Source organism: Megalobrama amblycephala, linkage group LG9, assembly GCF_018812025.1.
Source record: "Megalobrama amblycephala isolate DHTTF-2021 linkage group LG9, ASM1881202v1, whole genome shotgun sequence".
In the NCBI taxonomy this organism is placed as follows: domain Eukaryota; kingdom Metazoa; phylum Chordata; class Actinopteri; order Cypriniformes; family Xenocyprididae; genus Megalobrama; species Megalobrama amblycephala.
The window spans coordinates 13906067-13928000 of record NC_063052.1 but is presented as its reverse complement, the minus strand read 5'-3'; the positions used below and the strand labels follow the sequence as shown (position 1 = coordinate 13928000).

Sequence of the window (21934 nt, the reverse complement as noted above, 5' to 3'; positions counted from 1 at the left end):
CAGAAATCTGGAAATTAAATCATTTTTAAATTCAATTGACTTAGTTTTCTAATTAGTTAAAGTAAGGTAACAAGGGCCCGGTTTCACAGACAGGGCTTAGCCTAAGCCAGGATTAGGCCTTAGTTCAATTAGGGCATTTAAGTAGCTTTTATAAATTTTACTAAAAAAAAAAAAAAAACATTACTGGTGTACATCTTGAGACAAAACAATGACACTGACATATTTTAAGATATCTTAGTCAGATCATTTTAGTCTAGGACTAGCTTAAGCCTTGTCTGTGAAACCAGGGGAACATAATTAAAAATATATACTTTAAAAGTACTTTATAGTTTCCGGAAGCTTGCTCACATTTCACACGAGAAAAAGAGTTTCATATTCAATCAAAAGAATCTTTTTTAAAAAAAAAATTCACCCAGTGCCCTAAATATGGACGTGGCACAAGTTTGAAAGTTGGCAGTTATCATGCTCTGTGATAAGACCCTTCTCAATAGTTAGTTAGCCAAGTTAGCCATGTGGTTCAGCTTTAGGCCATGTGTCCACCAAAGTGATTTTTTTTTTTTTTTCCTGAGCCTTGCGGATTTATCCAATTGTTTTCAATAGAAGTGCCGCATTTATTAAACACTGAGCGTATATTTCATGCTAAAGTGCTTTGGGTTTTCTACCGGTCACCAAGAGTTGAAGAATGTTTGGGTAAAACCAAATGGCAACCTCTCCCCGTTTCTCTTGAACTCAAACTGCAATTCATCGACTGGCCACTAGGGACAGGCTCCAAAAGAGTGCAGAATCTCATTGAGCCCCATCTTAAAATGCCCAATGTGGCAACCAGGGTGGGCGAGAGCCGTGAGGGAACTGCGCGAGAGTTAATGAGCTTCACCTGGGAGGCGCACCGGCCTTGAGTCTCTCACGGAAGAGCTCCAGAAGCATAAAAGGAGGAGCGATGACAGTGAAGGACGAGAGAGGACCAGGCCTGAACTTTATTTTATGTTTTATTATGTTTGTGTGGCCGGGAGACGTCCGCGAGGGTCTGCCGGCATTACACCTTCTTCCCGTATTTACGAACTACCTTACATTGGTGCCGAAACCCGGGAGGAAGGAGGGACATGCTGTCGGAGAGCCCTCGCTGCTGATTAAGGGGTATCGCGGTGCTGCGGAGTTCGGGCAGCGCGGGAGTGAAGACCGCGAGAGGCTGCCCGAGGCGGTGGTGCTGGAGCCTTGTGAAAGGTGGGATGGAGACCCGGATGCCATGCTCCTGGGACGAGGTGGGGTGGCTGCCGTCCTGGAGGGAACGGAGGAGTGCCGTCGTCTGCCATGGGCCAGAGCCTGCTACCGTCCGCCATGAAGGGGAGAAGCAGGGGACGGCTGACTCACTGCCGGCTGCCCTCAACCGGAGGAGCCATCGCCGGCCGCCAGGAGGCGGTCGAGGATCGGGCCGTCCACCGAGCGTCCAGTGCCATCGCATGGCACCGCGAGGAAGAACCTTTCGGCAGGCTGAGGACTGAGCGGCAGCGTGTCTGGGAACCGGACCCAGAATTTTTTTTTTTTTTCTTTCTTTTTCCTCTCTCCGCTCTCTCGTCCTGTCGCTCCCCTTGCTGCCGTCTCCTTTCTCTCGTCTCGTCTGTCCTTACTCCCAGGTGCTGCGGCCGCCGAGACAGGCCCCGGGGGGGCAGTAAGCGCAGTCACGGGAGTACCCCCCGGCCTGCGAGGGGCGATGGGGGTATGTGGCGACCAGGGTGGGCGAGAGCCTTGAGGGAACGGTGCGAGGCTGGTGGTGCGAGAGTTAATGAGCTTCACCTGGGAGGCGCACTGGCCTTGAGTCTCTCACGGAGGAGCTCTGGGAGCATAAAAGGAGGAGTGACGACAGTGAAGGACGAGAGAGGAGGCAGACGTCCGCGAGGGTCTGCCGGCATTACTTTTGTTTTGTATTTGTTTATTTTGGTATTTGTTTGAACCTTCGCCGGTTCCCGCCTCCTTCTTCCCGTATTTACGAACTACGTTACATTGGTGCCGAAACCCGGGAGGAAGGAGGGACATGCTGTCGGAGAGCCCTCACTGCTGAGGGGGATCGCAGTGCTGCGGAGTTCGGGCAGCGCGGGAGTGAAGACCGCGAGAGGCTGCCCGAGGCAGTGGTACTGGAGCCTTGTGAAAGGTGGGACAGAGACCCGGATGCCATGCTCCTGGGACGAGGTGGGGTGGCTGCCGTCCTGGAGGGAGCGGAGGAGTGCCGTCGTCTGCCATGGGCCAGAGCCTGCTACCGTCCGCCATGAAGGGGAGGAGCAGGGGACGGCGGACTCGCTGCCGGCTGCCCTCAACCGGAGGAGCCATCGCCGGCCGCCAGGAGGCGGTCAAGGATCTCTCGTCCTGTTGCTCCCCTTGCTTCCGTCTCCTTTCTCTCGTCTTGTCTGTCCTTACCCCCAGGTGCTGCGGCCGCCGAGACAGGCCCCCGGAGGGGAGTAAGCACAGTCACGGGAGTACCCCCTGGCCTGCGAGGGGCGATGGGGGTATGTGGTGACCGGGTGGGCAAGAGCCGTGAGGGAACGGCGCGAGGCCGGTGGAGCGAGAGTTAATGAGCTTCACCTGGGAGGCGCACCGGCCTTGAGTCTCTCACGGAGGAGCTCTGGAAGCATAAAAGGAGGAGTGACGACAGTGAAGGACGAGAGAGGACCAGGCCTGGACTTTATTTTATGTTTTATTATGTTTGTGTGGCCGGCAGACGTCCGCGAGGGTCTGCCGGCATTGCTTTCGTTTTGTATTTGTTTATTTTGGTATTAAAACTTTGTTTGAATGTTCGCCGGTTCCCGCCTCCTTCTTCCCGTATTCCGAACTACGTTACACCCAACTTTACAGCAGGAAAAAACATGTTTACAGCCTGGTACAAATTCTAATTTTGGTCTATATAGCTATTTTTGCCCTTCATGACAACTATGAGGGGGGTGAATTTTTTTTATAACTCATCCGTTTAAATTATATTAAGCCTTAAAGTTCTGTATAATTAAGGGCGCGGCCACTTGAGTGACAGGTGGATTGCCGCTGCTGTCACCACTAGCCGTTTGTCTGCTGCTGTCACGTCACCTCAGCTCCACACACGTCCCACCTCTTTGCCCATTTTCTGTTATCCGGGAGTGGCACGCGGTGACACGCTGCCAAGATGGCAACGGCCGGCTTTAGGTTTCAAAAATGCTCTTCAGAAACCTACCGTTGACGTCACAGACACTACATCCATGTTTTTTTTTTACAGTCTATGTGTAAACCCACACGGCCATGGGCTGAAACATCCACTTCTGCCTCACTGAGCCTTCTGGACCATTTTTGTCTGTTTCCAAGCAAACCAAGCAAGAGTCAGGCACGACAACACAGGCTGACAATAAATGCAGTCTAAACAGCAATATCTGATAGTGGCGGACATTTGTATCTGGTGACTGTTGCCTGAACTCTTGCCAGCGATTGAGCGGAGCCTTACCGTTAGAAGAAACAAGATTGAAAGAGCTTCAGTGGCTTACGTGAGCACACTGAATCCTTTCTGTATACCCCACAAATAATGTTGTCACCAAAGAAAGTAAAGCCTCCTGTCTTTTTACCAGAAGCAGATCTTATCAGGTTGGCCTTTCATGGCACCAGAGACTGGCTTAAAGAAATCAGACACGACAATTCAACAGCCAAGAATCCTTTTCCACTGGATTAGCAACAAGACACTTGTTTGCAGCAGCCATTTAATACGCATACATTTAAACACTGCGTATAAACCATTTGGTTGATTGATGCATGTTTTGTTTATGGTCTACAAGAGAATAAGGATTAGTGTTAGGCTCCACAATGCACTTCATTCATCGTTTAATCGTTTTAAATGAGACCATTTTTCTAAATGGCCACATTTATCTTTTTTTTGAGAGGATGTTGCATTCGCTTTAATCAGCTGATCATTGCTTATTGTGGTATCTTGTGAAAGAGAGTAATACTCGCAGATGCTGGTGTTTGTTGTGTAATGACAAAGATATATATTATATAAATAAATATTTTAGAATATTTGGAATATTTTCACTACTTTTTTCTGTGGAAGGCAGATCTCCATTTTCAGCATCATTACTCCAGTCTTCAGTGTCACATGATTCTTCAGAAATCTTTATAATTTGATGATTTGATACTCAAGAAACATTTATTATTATCTCAGTAATTTGCTTCAACACTGTTATGTTACTTGATATAGCGTAGAAACCTCAGCATAGTGTTTTTCAGGGTTTCTTTGAATATAAATCTCATAAGAACATCATTACTTTGGAATGGAGATCTTTTGTAACATTATAAATGTGTTTACTCTCACTTTTTTATTGAATACATCCTTGCTGAATTAAAATATCAAATTATCAAAAAAAAAAGAAAAAGAAAAAAAAAGAAAATCAAAGTGATACCCAGATTTTTGAATGGTAATGTAATTTTGTATACAATAAAATTCGGTTCCTGAAGTAACATACTCTTTTTAATAACTATCTATAATTGGAAATTGCATCTCTGTGTGTATCTCACTGCATATTTTGAAGTTGACACACATTTTATTCAAAACAATAACAATGACGTAGCTTGATGACACAGTGGCAGAGCGTGGAAACATGAGAGTTGTTGTGTTCACCTCTGCCATAGATATATAAACATAGATGCCTCATTAGCGGCTGTATCTATAGGCCGCCATACGTAAGCCATCCGCCATATTGGAACGGTCAATGCCAGTCTGTCTCAGAGCAAGTTGACTGAGCATCTGCAACTACAACTACACAAAGGCATCAGATGACACACCTTAAAAAGTTAGCATAGTTTAAATAGCTGTAATGTTGAGTTATGAATACATAAACAAACACAAACCCAACATCATTATCTAATTTCTTTGGGAATTTAAATCTCTGCTGTTTCACAACCAGAAGCTGCGCAATGTTGTGGCATCATTGATTCTTATTGTGTGACGACTACGCTGACCATTCCAAGATGGCGGGCGCAGTCGAATGTGGCATCTACGTATACATATCTATGACTTCCACAGCCGTTTTCACTTTATGGGGTTATCTTTGGTGACAGAACCCGCAGCAGGCGATGATGAATAGTTGCGGTCCATCACGAATGTGCAAAACAAACAACTGTGGCTTGCTAGACGCTACCAGAGAACGTCGGCTTTGACGCTACAACTGCTACTTCCGCATTTTTTCAGGAAGTGTACTATTTTTCCATGGTTTCTACTAACAGCTGAGGGTACGGGGGTTATGAAGCCATATGGGCAGATGTGGCTTAATGGTTAGAGAGTCGGACTTGTAAAGCCACGGGTTTGAGTCTCATTACCGGCAGGAAAATGTAGGTTGTTCTAGAGGTTTTTTGGAAATTTGAATGCATATTATACCTTTAACAGCAGAGTTGTAGTGCACGTCTGATGTGTACAGGAGTGGCATGCGGAGGAAGCTGCCACGCTTGGCAGCTGCCAATATCGCCTATGCCAAGAAAATCCGGCACTGAGTATTCCTTTCAGTAATATGTGAAGCATGCATAAAACCTGTTCTGTGTTTCAAAAGATGGAAGACTTGTTACTTTCTGAAAGTTCCCCCAGTGACTTAAGGTCTGTGCCAGGGGCGATTCTAGGATTTCAGTCTTAGGGGCGATTCTCAGTCCCTGCCTCGAGCATGAACTGATGTTCAGAGGAATAATCCTTGCCTTAAGTGTGTGAGGTCACAAGTTTGAATCTCACTTGACTCACTTTTTTGAATAATTAAAATCTCATGCATTTCAGTAGATAGTATATGAGTAACAGTGGTATTTTATGTTTGTGATTTTACTAGAATGAAGAATGGCTTTGTGCACAGCTTCAAGTCAAGCATTGCCACTGTACGTTGTTTACGACCAGGTCTGCCATTGACTAGAGGGATGGATAATACTGTGTTTAAGTGTCATCATCCTTAAAAATCCTTCATACTTGCTAAAGGGTAACTACAGTAAGCTATGTGCAGTTATTTCATCCCTTTCTCTCCTTAGCAATGGTGTTTAATTAAAGGGATAGTTCACTCGGGGTGGGAATTACCTCACGGTCCAATTACAATTCAGAGGGATGCGATGATAAAATGATTATCGATGCATCTTGATGCATCTTTTTTCTATACAGGATTATATAGATAATGCTCAGAACATGAGTATTTGAAAGCAGTCGTCTGTCAGTGAGTTTCATGGATTGAATATATAACCTATAGGTAAAACGCTGAAATACAGACAGGCGAAGATCGCACATTGTAAGCACAACATTAAGCAAAGCGCGTTTCTCACAGCACATATCCTGTGCAATGAAGCCCATGATTGCCCTTGTAATTCACTTCAACCTTTTTGAACTGTATAGAAGATTATCTTATGGGATGTGTGTGGGATTGGAAGCAAGCAGGATATGTCTGTTTCTAGAGCGCACACAGTGCCATCGCACATCTGCGGTTTAAACAAAACTCAGATTCTGAATCATTGAAGAGAGAATCGCAATGCATCAGAGAATCGACTTTTTCTCCCACACTGCAAAAAATGCTGTTCTTACTTAGAATTTTTGTCTTATTTCCAGTCCAAATATCTAAAAATTCTTAGATCAAGAAGCGTTTTCTTGACAAGTAAAAATTATTTTCTTGATTTTAGGAAAAATATGTCAAAATTAAGTCAGTTTTTCCTTAAAACAAGCAAAATAATCTGCCAATTGGGTAAGCAAAATAATCTTAATCCAAACTGAAAACAAGATTATATAGCTTATTTTTGGTTTGAAATAAGATTATTTTGCTTACCCCATTGGCAGATTATTTTGCTTGTTTTAAGGAAAAACTCACTCAATTTTGACTTATTTTTCCTGAAAACGAAAATATTTTTTACTTGTCGAGAAAATGCTTCTTGATTCAAGAACTTGACTAGAAACAAGACAAAAACTCTTAAGTAAGAACAGCATTTTTTGCAGTGCATCCCTATAGTTCACCCCAAAAAAATGAAAATTCTGGACCAAATTGGACCAAATCTGACTTGCTTTCTTATGTGAAACTATTGAAGAAGATATTTTGAAGAGCAAACCATTTTGGTTACCATTAACTTCCATTCTGGACATCTTCTTTTATATTCCACAGGTGGAGAAAACAAAAAATCATACAGTTTTGGAATGACGTTATAAATTTGCACTATCCCTCTAATTTAAAAACCTAAAACTTTTTTTTAACTGCTAAGGAGAGAAAGGGATGAAATAACTTCACATAGCTTACTATTGTCACTTTTCAGCAAACATGAAGGATTTTTAAGGATGGTGACAGCTGAGTTAATCGCAGACCCTAAAAAAAGTTCTAGAAATGTCTATAGTCTGCACAGGTATCAAACCTCTCAGTGTCTCCCAGTTCTGAAATGTTGCTCCCCTCAAGCCGATCTCTAACTTCCCGCTCTGTCAGATTAAACATCACTTTATAAGCTCTGGCATCTGACGTGACTCTCAAAGAAACTCCCAGAAAATCCCATAATTCTTTTAACATACTTCCTTCCTCAGTGCAAGTAACATTTTAAAGTACCCAGTTTTTCCAAACGCGAGGGTCAGCTTCAGCGGCCTGTCAGACCAGATCAGGTTTTGTGGATGAAAGCAGGACCAGAGTCCATCTCTCGGAGTAGAAACTACTGTATGCAAACATTACTTCTGACAGGAGCACTCGCATTCCCAGCCCAAACCACGTTCCCCGGCCACTTCAAAATTGATTTTACCTTTAGTATGAACAAAAACATATGTGAGTATAAGGCAACAAAGCGCTGAAAAACTCATTCTATCACAATATGCCTTCTGGGACAGCCAGACTAATTCAGATTGCAGCCTCATTAGGTCAGTCACAGTTCTCCGAACTTTTTTTCCCCCCAGAACTGAATGAAAGTGAGAAGAAGGGCATATGGGAAAAGCGAGAAGCCTCGCCCTGTGTAAATTCACATCATGTCCTGGGCTGACTCACCGAGGGGGGGGGGTGTATGTAGGTAATTTACTAAATGGAGGCAGTAACAGTGGTGATTTATTCAAAATATGACACGGGTAATATCGTCATAACATGGAGCGGCATGGAGGGAAATGGCGAGGGACGTTAAATAAATCAGCCAGGCTGTGTTGCTTTATGTTGGTCTTTCTCTTACACCAGAATACATGATGGATATTAATACACCCGTTTTTACTGTCTGTCGTTCCATTAAATCTACATTTGATGGTTATTGTTCAGAGTCCATCCTATGTCCTCTAACAACAAGGGATTTTGAATTAAAGCTACGAATGCCGCGACTCAGCTCTGTCGATTTCACTTTCCAGACCCGCCGTCACACGAGCACCGCAGACTCGTGCTGTCCAGACTAATCATTTTGAAAATGCCAGATCCGTATTAACGCACGGTGAGCTTTTACAGCAGAAATATGTCCGTGTGGTGTGCTTGAAAGCTTGTTGCAAAATGTTAACTGAATATCTTTATATAATAATAGTAGGTGACGTTTTGATTACTAGCTTTGTGCTTGTGTTACTCCGTTTTTCCCCAATGTTCCATGGTTTTATTTCCCATCTCTAGCGGAGTGCGGCTCATCTGTCATCAACAATGAAGGGATTCTGCTGTCACCGAATTACCCCATGAACTACGATAACAACCATGAGTGCATTTACAGCATACAGGTGCAGGCTGGGAAAGGAATCAACATTTCGGCAAGAACCTTCCATCTGGCCCAGGGTGACATTCTGAAGGTATTTCAACACCTAGTTACAGTGTTGCACAAAACAGGAGAGTCATGCAACTTTTTTTGGCAGCAGCTATTTGCGCTTAGTGTAAATAGTTGTTAGATGCTATTTATACTTAGTGCAAATAGTGGCAGATACTTTATTTTTGTATGTTATAAAACAGTATGCAATAATAAGAACATATGCAGTGAATATGATTATATTTATTGCAATCATAAATGCCTAGCTGGGAAATGCTTAGCTAAAACCCTAACCCTAGCTAATAAACTTTATTCCTACTATTAAATATAAAAACCTGTTAGGGCACTTTATTTCCACTTTCCGGATATTTTCTTAATGTTTATTTAAAATAAATGGCAGATTCGAACTCGGGTTTCTGTTATCAGCTGGATTTTTTTTGTAATTTTGGCTGGATCAATCAGACGATGGTGGGCGGAGCTTGTGTAAATACCTTCTGCCAACAAGGCGGGTTATTTGCACTTGTAAATAGACACTTCGACTTTTTTGTTTTTGGAGAGGACACCAGTTTTGGTCTGATGGACAGAATAAGACATTAGCAAAAGCAATAAATAAATAAATCTGTCGTCATTTACTCACCCTCACAACTTACTTTCTTGTATAAAACACAAAAAGCAAAGCTTTGAAGAATATCTATGCCATTATTTTGCAGTATAATAAAAGTCTGCATTGACAGGGCTGGTCAAACTTTTAAAATGATGCTAAATCACGATTAAAATAGGTAGTGCGCTATATATCTAGTCTTCTGAAATCATAAGATACTTTTGTGTGAAACAGACCGAAATTTAATTTGTTAATCACTGATAATCTTCCACTGCAGTGAGCTTTTAACCATAACGACTGGATCATTGAGTCAATGAATTGAACTCTGAATCATTATGATTTCTGAACTAATCATTTATATTACATTTAAATGTATGCATTTGACAGACGCTTTTATAAGAAGCAAATTACGGTGAACGCCCAATGAGAGCTTGGCTGGATGTCAAGACTTTGAGTGGAGAAAAAAAATTCTTTTTCAGCCTACAAAGATGGCTTCAGAAGACTGGAAATGTTGTGCACAAGTCATTATGGGCCACTTTTACTGGGTCTTTTTAACTAAAATCCTCATTTACTTTCATTACATTTTAATGAGTAGAAATAGGGTACTTTTATGTTTATCTTGAAAATCTTCTTGTTTTTTTTTTTGTTTTTTTTTTGTACTTGACAACCAGTTTAAATGGTCATATTCATGAACATCATTTACATTTTTATTCATTATTTTTTTATATAATTATCTGAGACCTACAGTAGTGGCCAAAAGTAATGTCCGGATGGGATATTTGCTTTTAAAGTCCCTACAAATTCAATTAAACCATCAAAAGATGAGGAAAATATTTTATATATATTTTTAATAAGGTAATATGAGGGAAGAACAGAAGACTAAACTTTAAGGTATTTGTCTGACAAAATTGTTTGGCAATGCAAAATAATGCATAGGAAAACAAAAAGCTCACAGGGAAAAACAGACATTCATTTGTTTTGTATGTGTTCATAACATGGGTAAAATAATGTCTGTACAATTTGGCGTCTTTCATTGAGTTAAAACAATTGACTCCAACCACAACTACACAATATGCTTACCAAATCTTTAACAATTTTTTAATAATATTTGAATAAAGGGTAAAGGTGTCAGTTTCCCAGATGGAAATTACTATTGGCCATTATACAGCGCTCTATACAATGTCAATTGATTCAAAGTAGCTTCACTATGTAACTAATAGGGTACTGTAGATATTGCTGTTCACTTCCAAACAATATCCCTTTTTTCTTTTTCCTATTTTGTTGGGCTATATATATACCACAAATCAAATATCAGGTAGCATTTTCTTTTGATCTTGCTCTTGCTTTGTGATCTACATTTGATCTTCCTGCCTCCAGATCTATGATGGTAAAGACAACGCGGCTCACATGCTGGGTGCCTTCACCGGTTCATCAATGCTGGGTCTGACCCTAATCAGCACCTCCAATCACCTTTGGCTGGAGTTCTACAGTGATGCAGAGGCCACGGGAGAAGGCTTCAAACTGGTTTATTCCAGTAAGTTATTGCACTGGCCCTATACCCTGCACACACTTCTGCACCAGGGCTTGACCTTAGTAATAAAGAAAGGCTATTCAGACCAAATAAAGTGCCCGTCTTAATAAAGAGTGCCTGTCTTGTAAGAGTCTTTCACATTGCAGGCGACTGACAGGAAGAAGGCAGCAGATGGAATGTTATTGCTTTATTTTGATCAACCGAGTGATAGCTGATGGCTCCTTTATTATCAAAATATCTCGCATATTGCCACATTGGCCATTAGTAAGCCACTTTATGTTTTTGTTGTGATTGCACATGAAACAGTATTCATATTTCCAACCCAATATTTTCCAAACAACTACATAGTTGTGTGCTGTCAAGCCATAAATTTCTAATAATGGTGCATTGATGGATGAATTTGTCATTAATTGCAGTTCATGTGTTTTTCTGTGGATGTTCTGTGGTGGACTGTGAGAAATGAGCAGTACTTTAATGTTTGGCCTTGTTTTAACATTTTTCTTCTCTTGAAAGCATTTGGTTCAGTGTATTGCCTGATGCAATACTTCAGTATGTGTGCAGTTGTCATATATGTGTGATACACTCTTAGGAAAAAAGGTTCAGTGGGGTTCAATATAGAACTCTAGGGTTCTTGAATCAATTTTAAAGAACCCTTTTTGTCAAAATGCTTTGATTTAAGGAGAAATGTCTTGAATGATTGCATAACACTTTCATGTTTAAATGTTATTTCAGTTTTATTAGTGATAAAGAATGTTTACGAACTATAAAATTCATAAAATGTAATAAAAATAAAAAAAGCATTAAAACAAAATTAAATATAGCTTTAAGCAGCGACGATGGGCCCAAGCCCTGGTGGCTTTAAGGAGACTGTGCATGACAGGCAATATGCATTTCAACCCTGAATGAAATGGACATTCTGTTAGTCGGAGCTGATCACTGTAAATTAGAAAGTTGTCCGGCTCGATGAGAACAACATATGCACTGAGTTTGGTGACTGTAGGTAAAACTAACTCCCCACTTTTGTCAAAAGGTGGCGCTATAGAGCCCCCCCCCCCGTTACTAATGCTTTGCCCATGTCTACTGGCTGACATATCTGATGTGTGAGTTTCATTCAATTTGAAGCATGCTATGCTTAATTCAAACAGATTACATTTGATGAGTTGCCATGGCAACAGTATTTATGATATCAAGAATCCTTTCACAGGTCTACATCTGCTTTGTTTTGACATTATACTGATGAATTTTGAAGCACACTTCCTGTTTCCTTTTTTTGCCATACATTTGCTTTAACGCTATGGCCAAACCTTTTGAGACATAACAAATCTGCTTACAATTTATGCTGACTGAGTTTGGAGGTGATTGGATGAATCCCCTAGGAGGAGTATATTAAATTCCAGAGCATGCGTTTTTCAAACAACCCTAAATTCCTGTTTGGCGGAGCTAATGGAAGTTGTATGGCCCGATGAGATCTATATGTGTACTGAGTTTCATACAGATATATGCTTGTATGTATCCAAGATTTCAGATTCCGTTCTAGGGGGTGCCATAAACCCCCATGCCACGCCCATGTACCAGCTTTGGCCTGGCTCTAATGGCCACGGATTCTGACCAACGTGCAAATTTTCAAGAGTTTTTGAGCATATAAAGGGCCTTAAAAAACCCCAAAGCCTTGACGAAAAAGAATAATATGTAAAAAGAATAATCCAAAGGAAAAAAATATGGCCTTCACCCTTTCAGGTCTTGGGACCTAATTAAACTAAATCCATAAAATTATCCCTGATGGGAACCCCAAAAATGCTTTAGATATGAAGCGCCTGATAGAACGCTTTAAGCTTCTATATAAAACCTTTTCTAATAAGAGTAGGTTTGGTTTAAAAAATTGTAGAGATATTTTTAACTATATAGATGATGAATAAAAGAAGATATTCTATAACTGATCAGTTGTTCTTGTTTAGGAATGTTTAGATTATATACCTATTTGTTAACTACATTTTATACTCTTTCAGTATTCTACAGACATACAACAATGTCTAGAAATGTAAAATTCAACAAACTGCTATTTCTCAGTGTTGCTTATTCCTGGTGCTGCTGATATATTCTGTCATTTAGAAGCAAAAACAAGGCTTTAATGCACATAACTATCAATAATTCATCAACTGAAGGAAAGTACTTTCATTCTGCAAATGAAAAGATGCATGAAATTCATAGTTAAGTCAGGAAACTCTAGATGGTGCAGGCTGATTCTTAATGAGCAAACAATGACATCATCTAACAATGACAACATCTAACATCCAATTTGCTTGTAAAAAAAATTATGGAGTCAGCCATTGAAAATCATAATTGGGGCATCCCTAATAAAAAATATTGAATAAAACATTATTTTAAAAATGTAATAAAGTATTTTCCATGTAAAAAGGCAGTTTTCACAGAGCAGTGTGTTTTTTCTAGTTTTATTCATTTGTAATTTGTATGGTTAATGTTAACGTAGGCTAATTGTCAACGCACTAAGAAAAAAGGTAATTCGGCCCCCACATGGTTACATTTTCTCCCATCCAGCCCTCAACCTAAAATGAGTTTGACATCCCTGAAATACATTAACATTGTCATATCCTCCATGCCAAACCCTCCTAGAGTCTTCATGACTGAAATCATACGATACTTGTATTGCATTTAGTCACATGTCTAGGAGTATTAGTGAAATGAAACTGCATCACTTCATACTCAGAATTCCAGAAGATTTGGCTTTCTTACAGCTCAACAACCAGCAGATAAGAAAAGCTGTTTTACACAGGAAGGACATAACAAAAGTATGAGAACATCTGAAACAATCAGCTTGAAGGGATTATCAGGAAGTGGACCAGGAGAAACATGACTGTGTCTCCACTGACCTTGGCTTTGTTGGCCCAGAGCCAGAGTTGTGCAGGCACTTGGTCTGAATTTCGCTTTAATGCTATTGTGCTCACAGTGTGGGATTCAACAAGGTTTTAGTTCCACCGGGGGGTAAAGTATTAACCTGCTGGTGGGCTATCTCATTTAAAATCGACTAAATCCCTGTCTGTCTACGACTCCATTCCCCCTGAAGGATTAGCCATTTGAGTGTATAATAAAGGTCAGAGAGAGCCAGAGAAGCCAGGCCACCTCCAGTCACTAGATGTTGTAATTTAGAGACCTGTTCAGGACAGGATGGTGAATGTAGCTGATTAAAATAGCATTGTTTATTTGGTTGAGTCCTAATCTCAACCCAAGCGTGCTGTGAAACTACAACCTGTAATCAACTAGCAATCAAAGCCGGGTGTCGATTTTAGTGAAGTTGTTGCAGTTGTTGTGTTTATCTGTACTTAACAACTTACAGCTTAATGGTGGACCGCTGATAAGCTATACAAGTCCCCTATGTGGTCTTCTTAGGAGACCTATTATTTTTGAGAGGAGCGAGTTTCAAGATGAAAGGATTTTAGGATTTTCAACACTCTTACAGTCTTTGGTGGAAACACTTTAAAAACTTTGTCTAAGCAAGGTTGATCATAATTTATTCGCATTGCAGAGCTGAAATGTGGAAATTAATAAATGTTATTGAATTGTTATTACTTGAGACTAATCATATATACATTCTAGTAGTTGGAAAGTCGTGGAACTTTGATTCATACTGTACAATTTCTTATAAAAAATACATTTTCAATAGAATATATATAGGAATGTGTGTGTGTACATATATATTTGCATTCATATGAAATTATAAAAGTCTAGTGTGTTAACTTATTAATAAAATTGTGTAAAATGAAACTGACAAATTATTACTTAATTAAAATTCTCTGATATACTGAGTGAGCTGCTACATGTATGTGTTTTCGGCTATTTCTGAGTACTGGCTGTATAATGATAATGAGTCATAGCTACACAATTAATAACAGGATGTGTCGCACAGTGAGAGGGTCTGTGCTTTGGTTCTGATTATGGCTCCAAATTAACCAAGCACTTAATCTTAATTGTTCTGCCTGCTTAGCAAGGGACCGTCTCTGCCTACCAGCCCAGTAGGATCTTAACTTCAAATTGTTGCCGTTAATGATCACATTAATGGCAAACTTTTACAGCTGTGCCACAGAGCAGCATGAAAATACCAGGCGAAGGAAAATTTCAGCAATCTTCACTATAATGACCTCATAAAGCAGTGCGGTTTGTTCTCAATCATATTCTGAATCTAGTCTTACTAAACTTGTCAGAGTGCTCCATTTTTGTCATTTATGACAGATTTATGCAGGGATATTTGCACTCATCTTAAGAAAATATTGATATTTCTTGAGTGAATCAGTCATCTAACAGCCATAATGTCTTTCAGGTTTTGAGCTCTCTCACTGTGAGGACCCTGGGGTGCCCCAGTTTGGCTTCAAGGTCAACGACCAGGGCCACTTCTCTGGCAGCACCATCACCTACAAGTGCGACCCCGGATACACTCTGCACGGCAGCGGCGTGCTCAAATGCATGACGGGAGAGAGGCGGGCCTGGGATAATCCTCTTCCTTCCTGCATCGGTAAGACTGTTCAAGAGTTCAAACTGTTTAGAAAGGATGTAACAGTGTGTATTTTGAAGCAGGGTCGAAGTCACAGATGGGTATAATCAGAACAAATACGGTCTTCAAAGGTGAAGTATGTAGTTTATGCGACGCTAGTGGCACTTTACAAAACTAAGGCACGTATACAAACTAAACATGTATATGTTGTGTTGCTTTGTGTCATGAGTAAGCAATTGAGTAGACTTACACTTTGTCTAGAGTGAACGTGACCGTCTCACTTATAATTAACTCATCCAACATATACCGGCACATTTTTGACATGACACGCCACAACTGTTTGGCACGCCACAACTGTCTTTTTTTTCACAACTGAGGCACATCAAAGTAAATTTTATAAACTGGTACATTTGTCTTTCTGAACGGGTGCAAGCGTCCATTGTTATGCATTTCATCGCAATGCCTCATTCACATTAGCGTGTTCATGACATGTTTAATCTAAGGTCTAAATGCAGTGAATTTTGCTTGCTCTTCTGTACCCAAAGCTGAATATCTTTTCCCATGTAACACGCCAGTCATAGTCCCACAGCTGCTAAACACCCTCTGACTCCGCCTGCTTACAGTAGCCACACCCCAAACTCTCTACCTGTTACAGTAGCCACACCCCAAACTCTGCCTGTTACAGTAGCCACACCCCAAACTCTGCCTGTTACAGTAGCCACACCCCAAACTCTGCCTGTTACAGTAGCCACACCCCAAACTCTGCCTGTTACAGTAGCCACACCCCAAACTCTCTACCTGTTACTAGCCACACCCCAAACTTGTTACAGTAGCCACACCCCAAACTCTGCCTGTTACAGTAGCCACACCCCAAACTCTCTACCTGTTACAGTAGCCACACCCCAAACTCTGCCCACACCCCAAACTGTTACAGTAGCCACACCCCAAACTCTCTACCTGTTACAGTAGCCACACCCCAAACTTTCTACCTGTTACAGTAGCCACACCCCAAACTCTCTGTTACAGTAGCCACACCCCAAACTCTGCCTGTTACAGTAGCCACACCCCAAACTCTTGTTACTACCTGTTACAGTAGCCACACCCCAAACTCTCTACAGTAGCCACACCCTGTTACAGTAGCCACACCCCAAACTCTCTACCTGTTACAGTAGCCACGCCCCAAACTCTGCCTGTTACAGTAGCCACACCCCAAACTCTCCACCTGTTACAGTAGCTCTCTACCTGAATAGCCACACCCCAAACTCTCTACCTGTTACAGTAGCCACACCCCAAACTCTCTACCTGCTACAGTAGCCACACCCCAAGCTCTCCACCTCCTAGAGTAGCCATGCCCCAAACTCTCTACCTGCTACAGTAGCCACACCCCAAACTCTGCCTGTTACAGTAGCCACACCCCAAACTCTCTACCTGTTACAGTAGCCACACCCCAAACTCTACCTGTTACAGTAGCCACACCCCAAACTCTCTACCTGTTACAGTAGCCACACCCCAAACTCTCTACCTGTTACAGTAGCCACACCCCAAACTCTGCCTGTTACAGTAGCCACACCCCAAACTCTCCTGTTACAGTAGCCACACCCCAAACTCTCTACCTGTTACAGTAGCCACACCCCAAACTAGCCACACCCCAAACTCTGCCCCAAACTCTCTACCTGTTACAGTAGCCACACCCCAAACTCTGCCTGTTACAGTAGCCACACCCCAAACTCTCTACCTGTTACAGTAGCCACACCCCAAACTCTCTACCTGTTACAGTAGCCACACCCCAAACTCTGCCTGTTACAGTAGCCACACCCCAAACTCTGCCTGTTACAGTAGCCACACCCCAAACTCTCTACCTGTTACAGTAGCCACACCCCAAACTCATAGTATTGGTTGAGCTGGAAAGAGATTGACAGATCTGAGAGGATCGCTCTCAATGTTTTGATGGTGCCTGGGAGGCTCAATGCTTGCACTTTTGAGGGAGATAAACCCATGTAGTCAAATAGTAGTCAATGATCAATAAACTGGGTTAAGAGAATGTATTTTAACATTATTTTTTTTTTACATAATTTAAATTCTCTCCCATTTGACTATTGTGTCAAAATACAAAAGTCAGTATTTCATGAATCTTGGATAATAAAAAAGCTTTTCACAGTCAATAAATGTTCTTATAATTCCAAAGAATGAATTTCAAGTGATTTCTTTGTAAAAGCACTACTATTTGCATCCCACTAGTCTGATAAAGCCACAACGAAATACATATTTGATGTTTTACAATGGATGTGGCTTGCTGGGTAGTGCCTGGTGTGCCTATGTTCAGACAAGTTTGATTCAGACGTTCATATTTTCTAAATCCACCCTTTGATTTATTCCCTCTAATCCGACTCTTTGCATTGATCTTAATCCTCCTGTCTGGGTTTATTTTGCCATAACAACCATTTAAAATTATACCTTTAATATAATATTATATGACATTACATTATATTACATTATATTAAACAATGAGAAAAGTTAGCTGGAAAAAATGTTTTTTTGTAATGATTTGAAAGATTTCAGAAAGGGAAAAGAAAGAGCTGTTCATTTATGTTACCAGACTGTGAATCTCTATTCAAATATATTTTATTAAAGTTTTTATTAAAGCTCATATTATCCTTAATAACAATAATCTAATGTCCAGTATGAATATTCTAGTACAAATATAGACTAATGTAAATGTACCCTACTATCACCACCATGTATGTGGCTATGAATTTAATAACGCCTTTAGCACTATAAGTTGCGTACATGCAAAATGAAAGTGCATAGAAGGATCATTACAAATAATTGTTAACGGTGACTCAGCACAATGTATTAGTCCATCCATTCACAACCAGATCTTAATGTAGCAAATGTAATGAAATCATGTGGGTGATGCAGACATTTCCTTTCCTGTTGTTTCTGGAGGAAAAAGGGGTGCAAAGGTATGAATGGTTTAGGTTAAAAGCACAACTATAATTTATTAATTCAAAAATTACTAGTAATATGTTTAAAATGTACAAGATGACATTTTTAAAAATCAGTAATCATCAATTACAAAAAAAAAAAAAAATTGTATAATTTTTGTGAGCAACTATTACTTTTGACATTTGAAAAATGCAAGAAATATTACTTGATGCGGACCGGTAAATTCATAGACTACAGAATGTTTCAGCTTTTTAGCATCCTTTTAGTGCATGCAGATTTTTTGTTGCCATGGAAACCACATTAAAACTTCGTTATTAGCCGGTATGCATCATTCCAGCCTGATCTCTCCTCGTGGTTATCATAACTGAGCTCAATGTTGCTCTCAGCCGTTTGTCATAATTATCCAAGACTGCAGCATAAGCGCCTCCCCGTTTCTGTAGCTCGCAGTATTGCTCATATTCTACACAGGAAAACGCACATTAAAAGGCCACATTATGAACTTAAACCTTCTGAATAGTCCAAAACGATCAGTGGTGGAAGCCCCTCGCGCCGCCAGTGACTGATGTTGCAGGTTGTTAATATTGTAGCTGATGCAGGGGGTCCCGCTTGAGCGATGGAGATGATTCTTCATCAAGCAAAGCACATGAGGGGTTGAGATAAGACTGTGTGCTGCTATTACTTTCTTCATTTTCCTGATGAATGGTGATTATGGGGATTTAGCCTCCAATGAGTTGGATATTGCTCTGTCGACTGACCCCAGATCAGATTTGCTCACTATTAGATTTAGTCTTAATGAGCTCTGATTAGACTCGAAGCGCTCGTCCAAATTGCTTCCGCACGGCAGACGTAGATAAAACACAATGACTATCCTGTTGTGTTAAACACAGAGCATGTCTTTACTCGCGTTTGTGTCGTTTCTCTGTCGGAACCGACGGTAGACTTGCAAAATACTAATCAGGTTTGGAGTTTCAGGCTGATATTTTTCAGACTTATCTGCCAGCATTAATAATAGATACTTAATAATGTGGAGGATATTTCACTTCCTTTGGCAGGCGAAATGTGCAGGTCATTTGATGTGACCTTTAGCAAAAGTAAGATATATCAAAATGGCGAGAAGGCGTATCCATTTTGCCATTCCTTTTTTTTTATTAGAGATAAAATATTTAACTATTTTTATATTTTTTCATTCAAGTCTACAGGCAAGCGGTGTGAATGCAGAGGAAGCTACACCACTGCAATGCTAAATCAGCTACAAAGGGCTGAATCGCGCAGTCATAAACGCACCTAGCGTGAGGCGTCATAATTGCGCTGAGACAGGACGTACCAATTTTTAGCCTCAAACCAGAAGCCTACGTCAACTCTCAGTCTTCCTGCATTGGTTTTCAACATGTTAGCAGCCAATCAAGAGTGATTGAGCGCTCCTAACCGTCCGATGACACGTGACTGAGCCGCGGCCCTGATGAGCGATGAACGTGGCGGGATGTTGGTTTAGCGAGAGGCTGGGGAGGGATACATTTGGAAGACGCCTCTATTCCGGATGTCTAAAAAACACTCTAATGTTCAGATTAATCAAGTCGCAATCTGAACCCTGTTATTCAGGCTTCATTGAGCTGTGCGTCCATTGTTTGTCATGTAGATGGTTTATGCAAATGAGGCTCAGTGACAGGAATTGCTGAAAAGGGAATCATTAAGAAACGGTGCATGTCTCTCTCGAAACTGTTCCTCTCGGCCCCTGTGGGTTATTTTTACAAGAGGGAGAATGGGAGGGACAGGATAGGGGAAGATGGAAAAGGGGTCTGAGGGGAAAAGAGAGTGCCTGCAATTAAAGTTTCCTAATAAAGTGCTTGTGAAAGCCGACTAATAATGAACCGAGTGCAGAGGGCTAAAGTGGCGAGTCTGAATGCCATCAGGATGCATCAAAATGGACGTCAGGCTCATTTGTTCATTTGATTGATGCTCTGACTTGGAGCTGACAAATCACCTCAGCTGCTTATAGGGAATTTGAGCTGAGGGAGAGACGGAAGAATAGAGAAGTGCTGAAACAGAGACACTTTTGACTCCTTTAAAACACTTTTCAGTCTCACTAGTTTGTTTAATTTGTCTACTAAAAAATATCCAACTACCATTTAAAAGTTTGAAAACATTACTATTTTTAATGTTTTCGAATGAAGTCTCTTCTACTCCTCAAGGCTGCATTTATCTGATCAAAAATACAGAAAAAAACAGTAATATTGTAAAATATTATTACAATTTAAAATAACGGTTTTCTATTGTAATATATTTTAAAATATAATTTATGTCTGTGATGCAAAGCTGAATTGTCAGCACCATTAAATCCAGTCTTTAGTGTCACATGATCCTTCAGAAATCATTCTAATATGGTGATTTATTACAAATGTTGTGCTGCTTAATATTTTTTTTATAACATGATACTTTTTCAGGATTCTTTTGATGAATAAAAAGTTAAAAAAAGAGAGCAGCATTTATTTCAATCTTTTGTAACAAAACAATATACACTACTGTTCAAAAGTTTGGGGTCAGTATTTTTTTCTTTCTATTTTTTGGAAGAAATTAATACTTTTTTTCAGCAAGGATGTGTTAAATTGATAAAAAGTGTTAGTAAAGATTTATATTGTTAGAAAATATTTCTATTTTGAATAAATGCTGTTCTTTTTTATTATTTATTCATCAGTGAATCCTGAAAAAAGTATCACAGTGTCCAAAAAATATTAAGCAACACAACTGTTTGATAATAACATCAAATCATCATATTAGAATGATTTCTGAAGGATTATGTAACACAAAACCCTGGAGTAATGATGCTGAAAATTCAGCTTTGCATTACAGATAGATAAATAAATAAATAAATAAATATATATATATTTTCAATAACTGACTAATACATTTTTTATTGCCATCAAAGAGAAATTACTGAACCTAAACATAGGAGCCCGATTTAAAAAAAAAAAAAATCTCTTTTTAAAAGAAAAAATCTCAGACAAACTTAGAAGTTTTGCATCTTCATACATTATATATATATATGTGTGTGTGTATATAAACACACACACACCTATACGATAGATACAGAAATGTTTTAATAGCATCACTTCTGAAAATATATTCAATATATTCTTCATATTTTTCTGATGGATTTTGATATTTTCATGATGTTGATTAATGATGATTACAGTTTAAATCTTCTTTCACAAAGCTCTCTTTTACAGATATTGTCAGCAATGTGTCAAAATAAAAGAAGTTTCAATAGATTTGTGTATTTTTAGTAAGAAAAACATGCCTACAAGTTATGGTTCGTAATTTTTTGTACTGTCAAAAAGATTTAAAGGCACAATATGTAACTTTCACCGCTAGAGGTCGCTTATTCAAAACAAAGGCGTAGCTTGATGACACCTTGATTTCGCGGAATCATGGGAGTTGTTGTCTTCACGTCTACAGCCAGTGGAAAAGAATCCCACAAGACTTGGGCAGAAATCATATTCATGGATGAGCTAATGTATTAAAGATTTATTAACATTACTGTAGTATGAAGCAGGCTTGAGCGATTGCTAATGAGAGAACTTGTGTGAACTTTTATGCCACCACAGTCACCGCTTCCGCTGCTTCTGGTCAAGTGTGTGTGGGGTAACGCAGCGCTGTTTATCATATTAGC

The 21934-nt window shown here is 40.1% G+C and overlaps 1 protein-coding gene across 1 annotated transcript in view; it reads left to right on the top strand.

The window, feature by feature from the left end:
- csmd3b (CUB and Sushi multiple domains 3b) overlaps positions 1-21934 on the top strand; it is a 521564-nt gene that overhangs the window by 332177 nt on the left and 167453 nt on the right. The window contains 3 exon segments of the mRNA XM_048201776.1: positions 8562-8731; positions 10664-10820; positions 15151-15342. Coding sequence (XP_048057733.1) covers positions 8562-8731; positions 10664-10820; positions 15151-15342 — 519 coding nt within the window.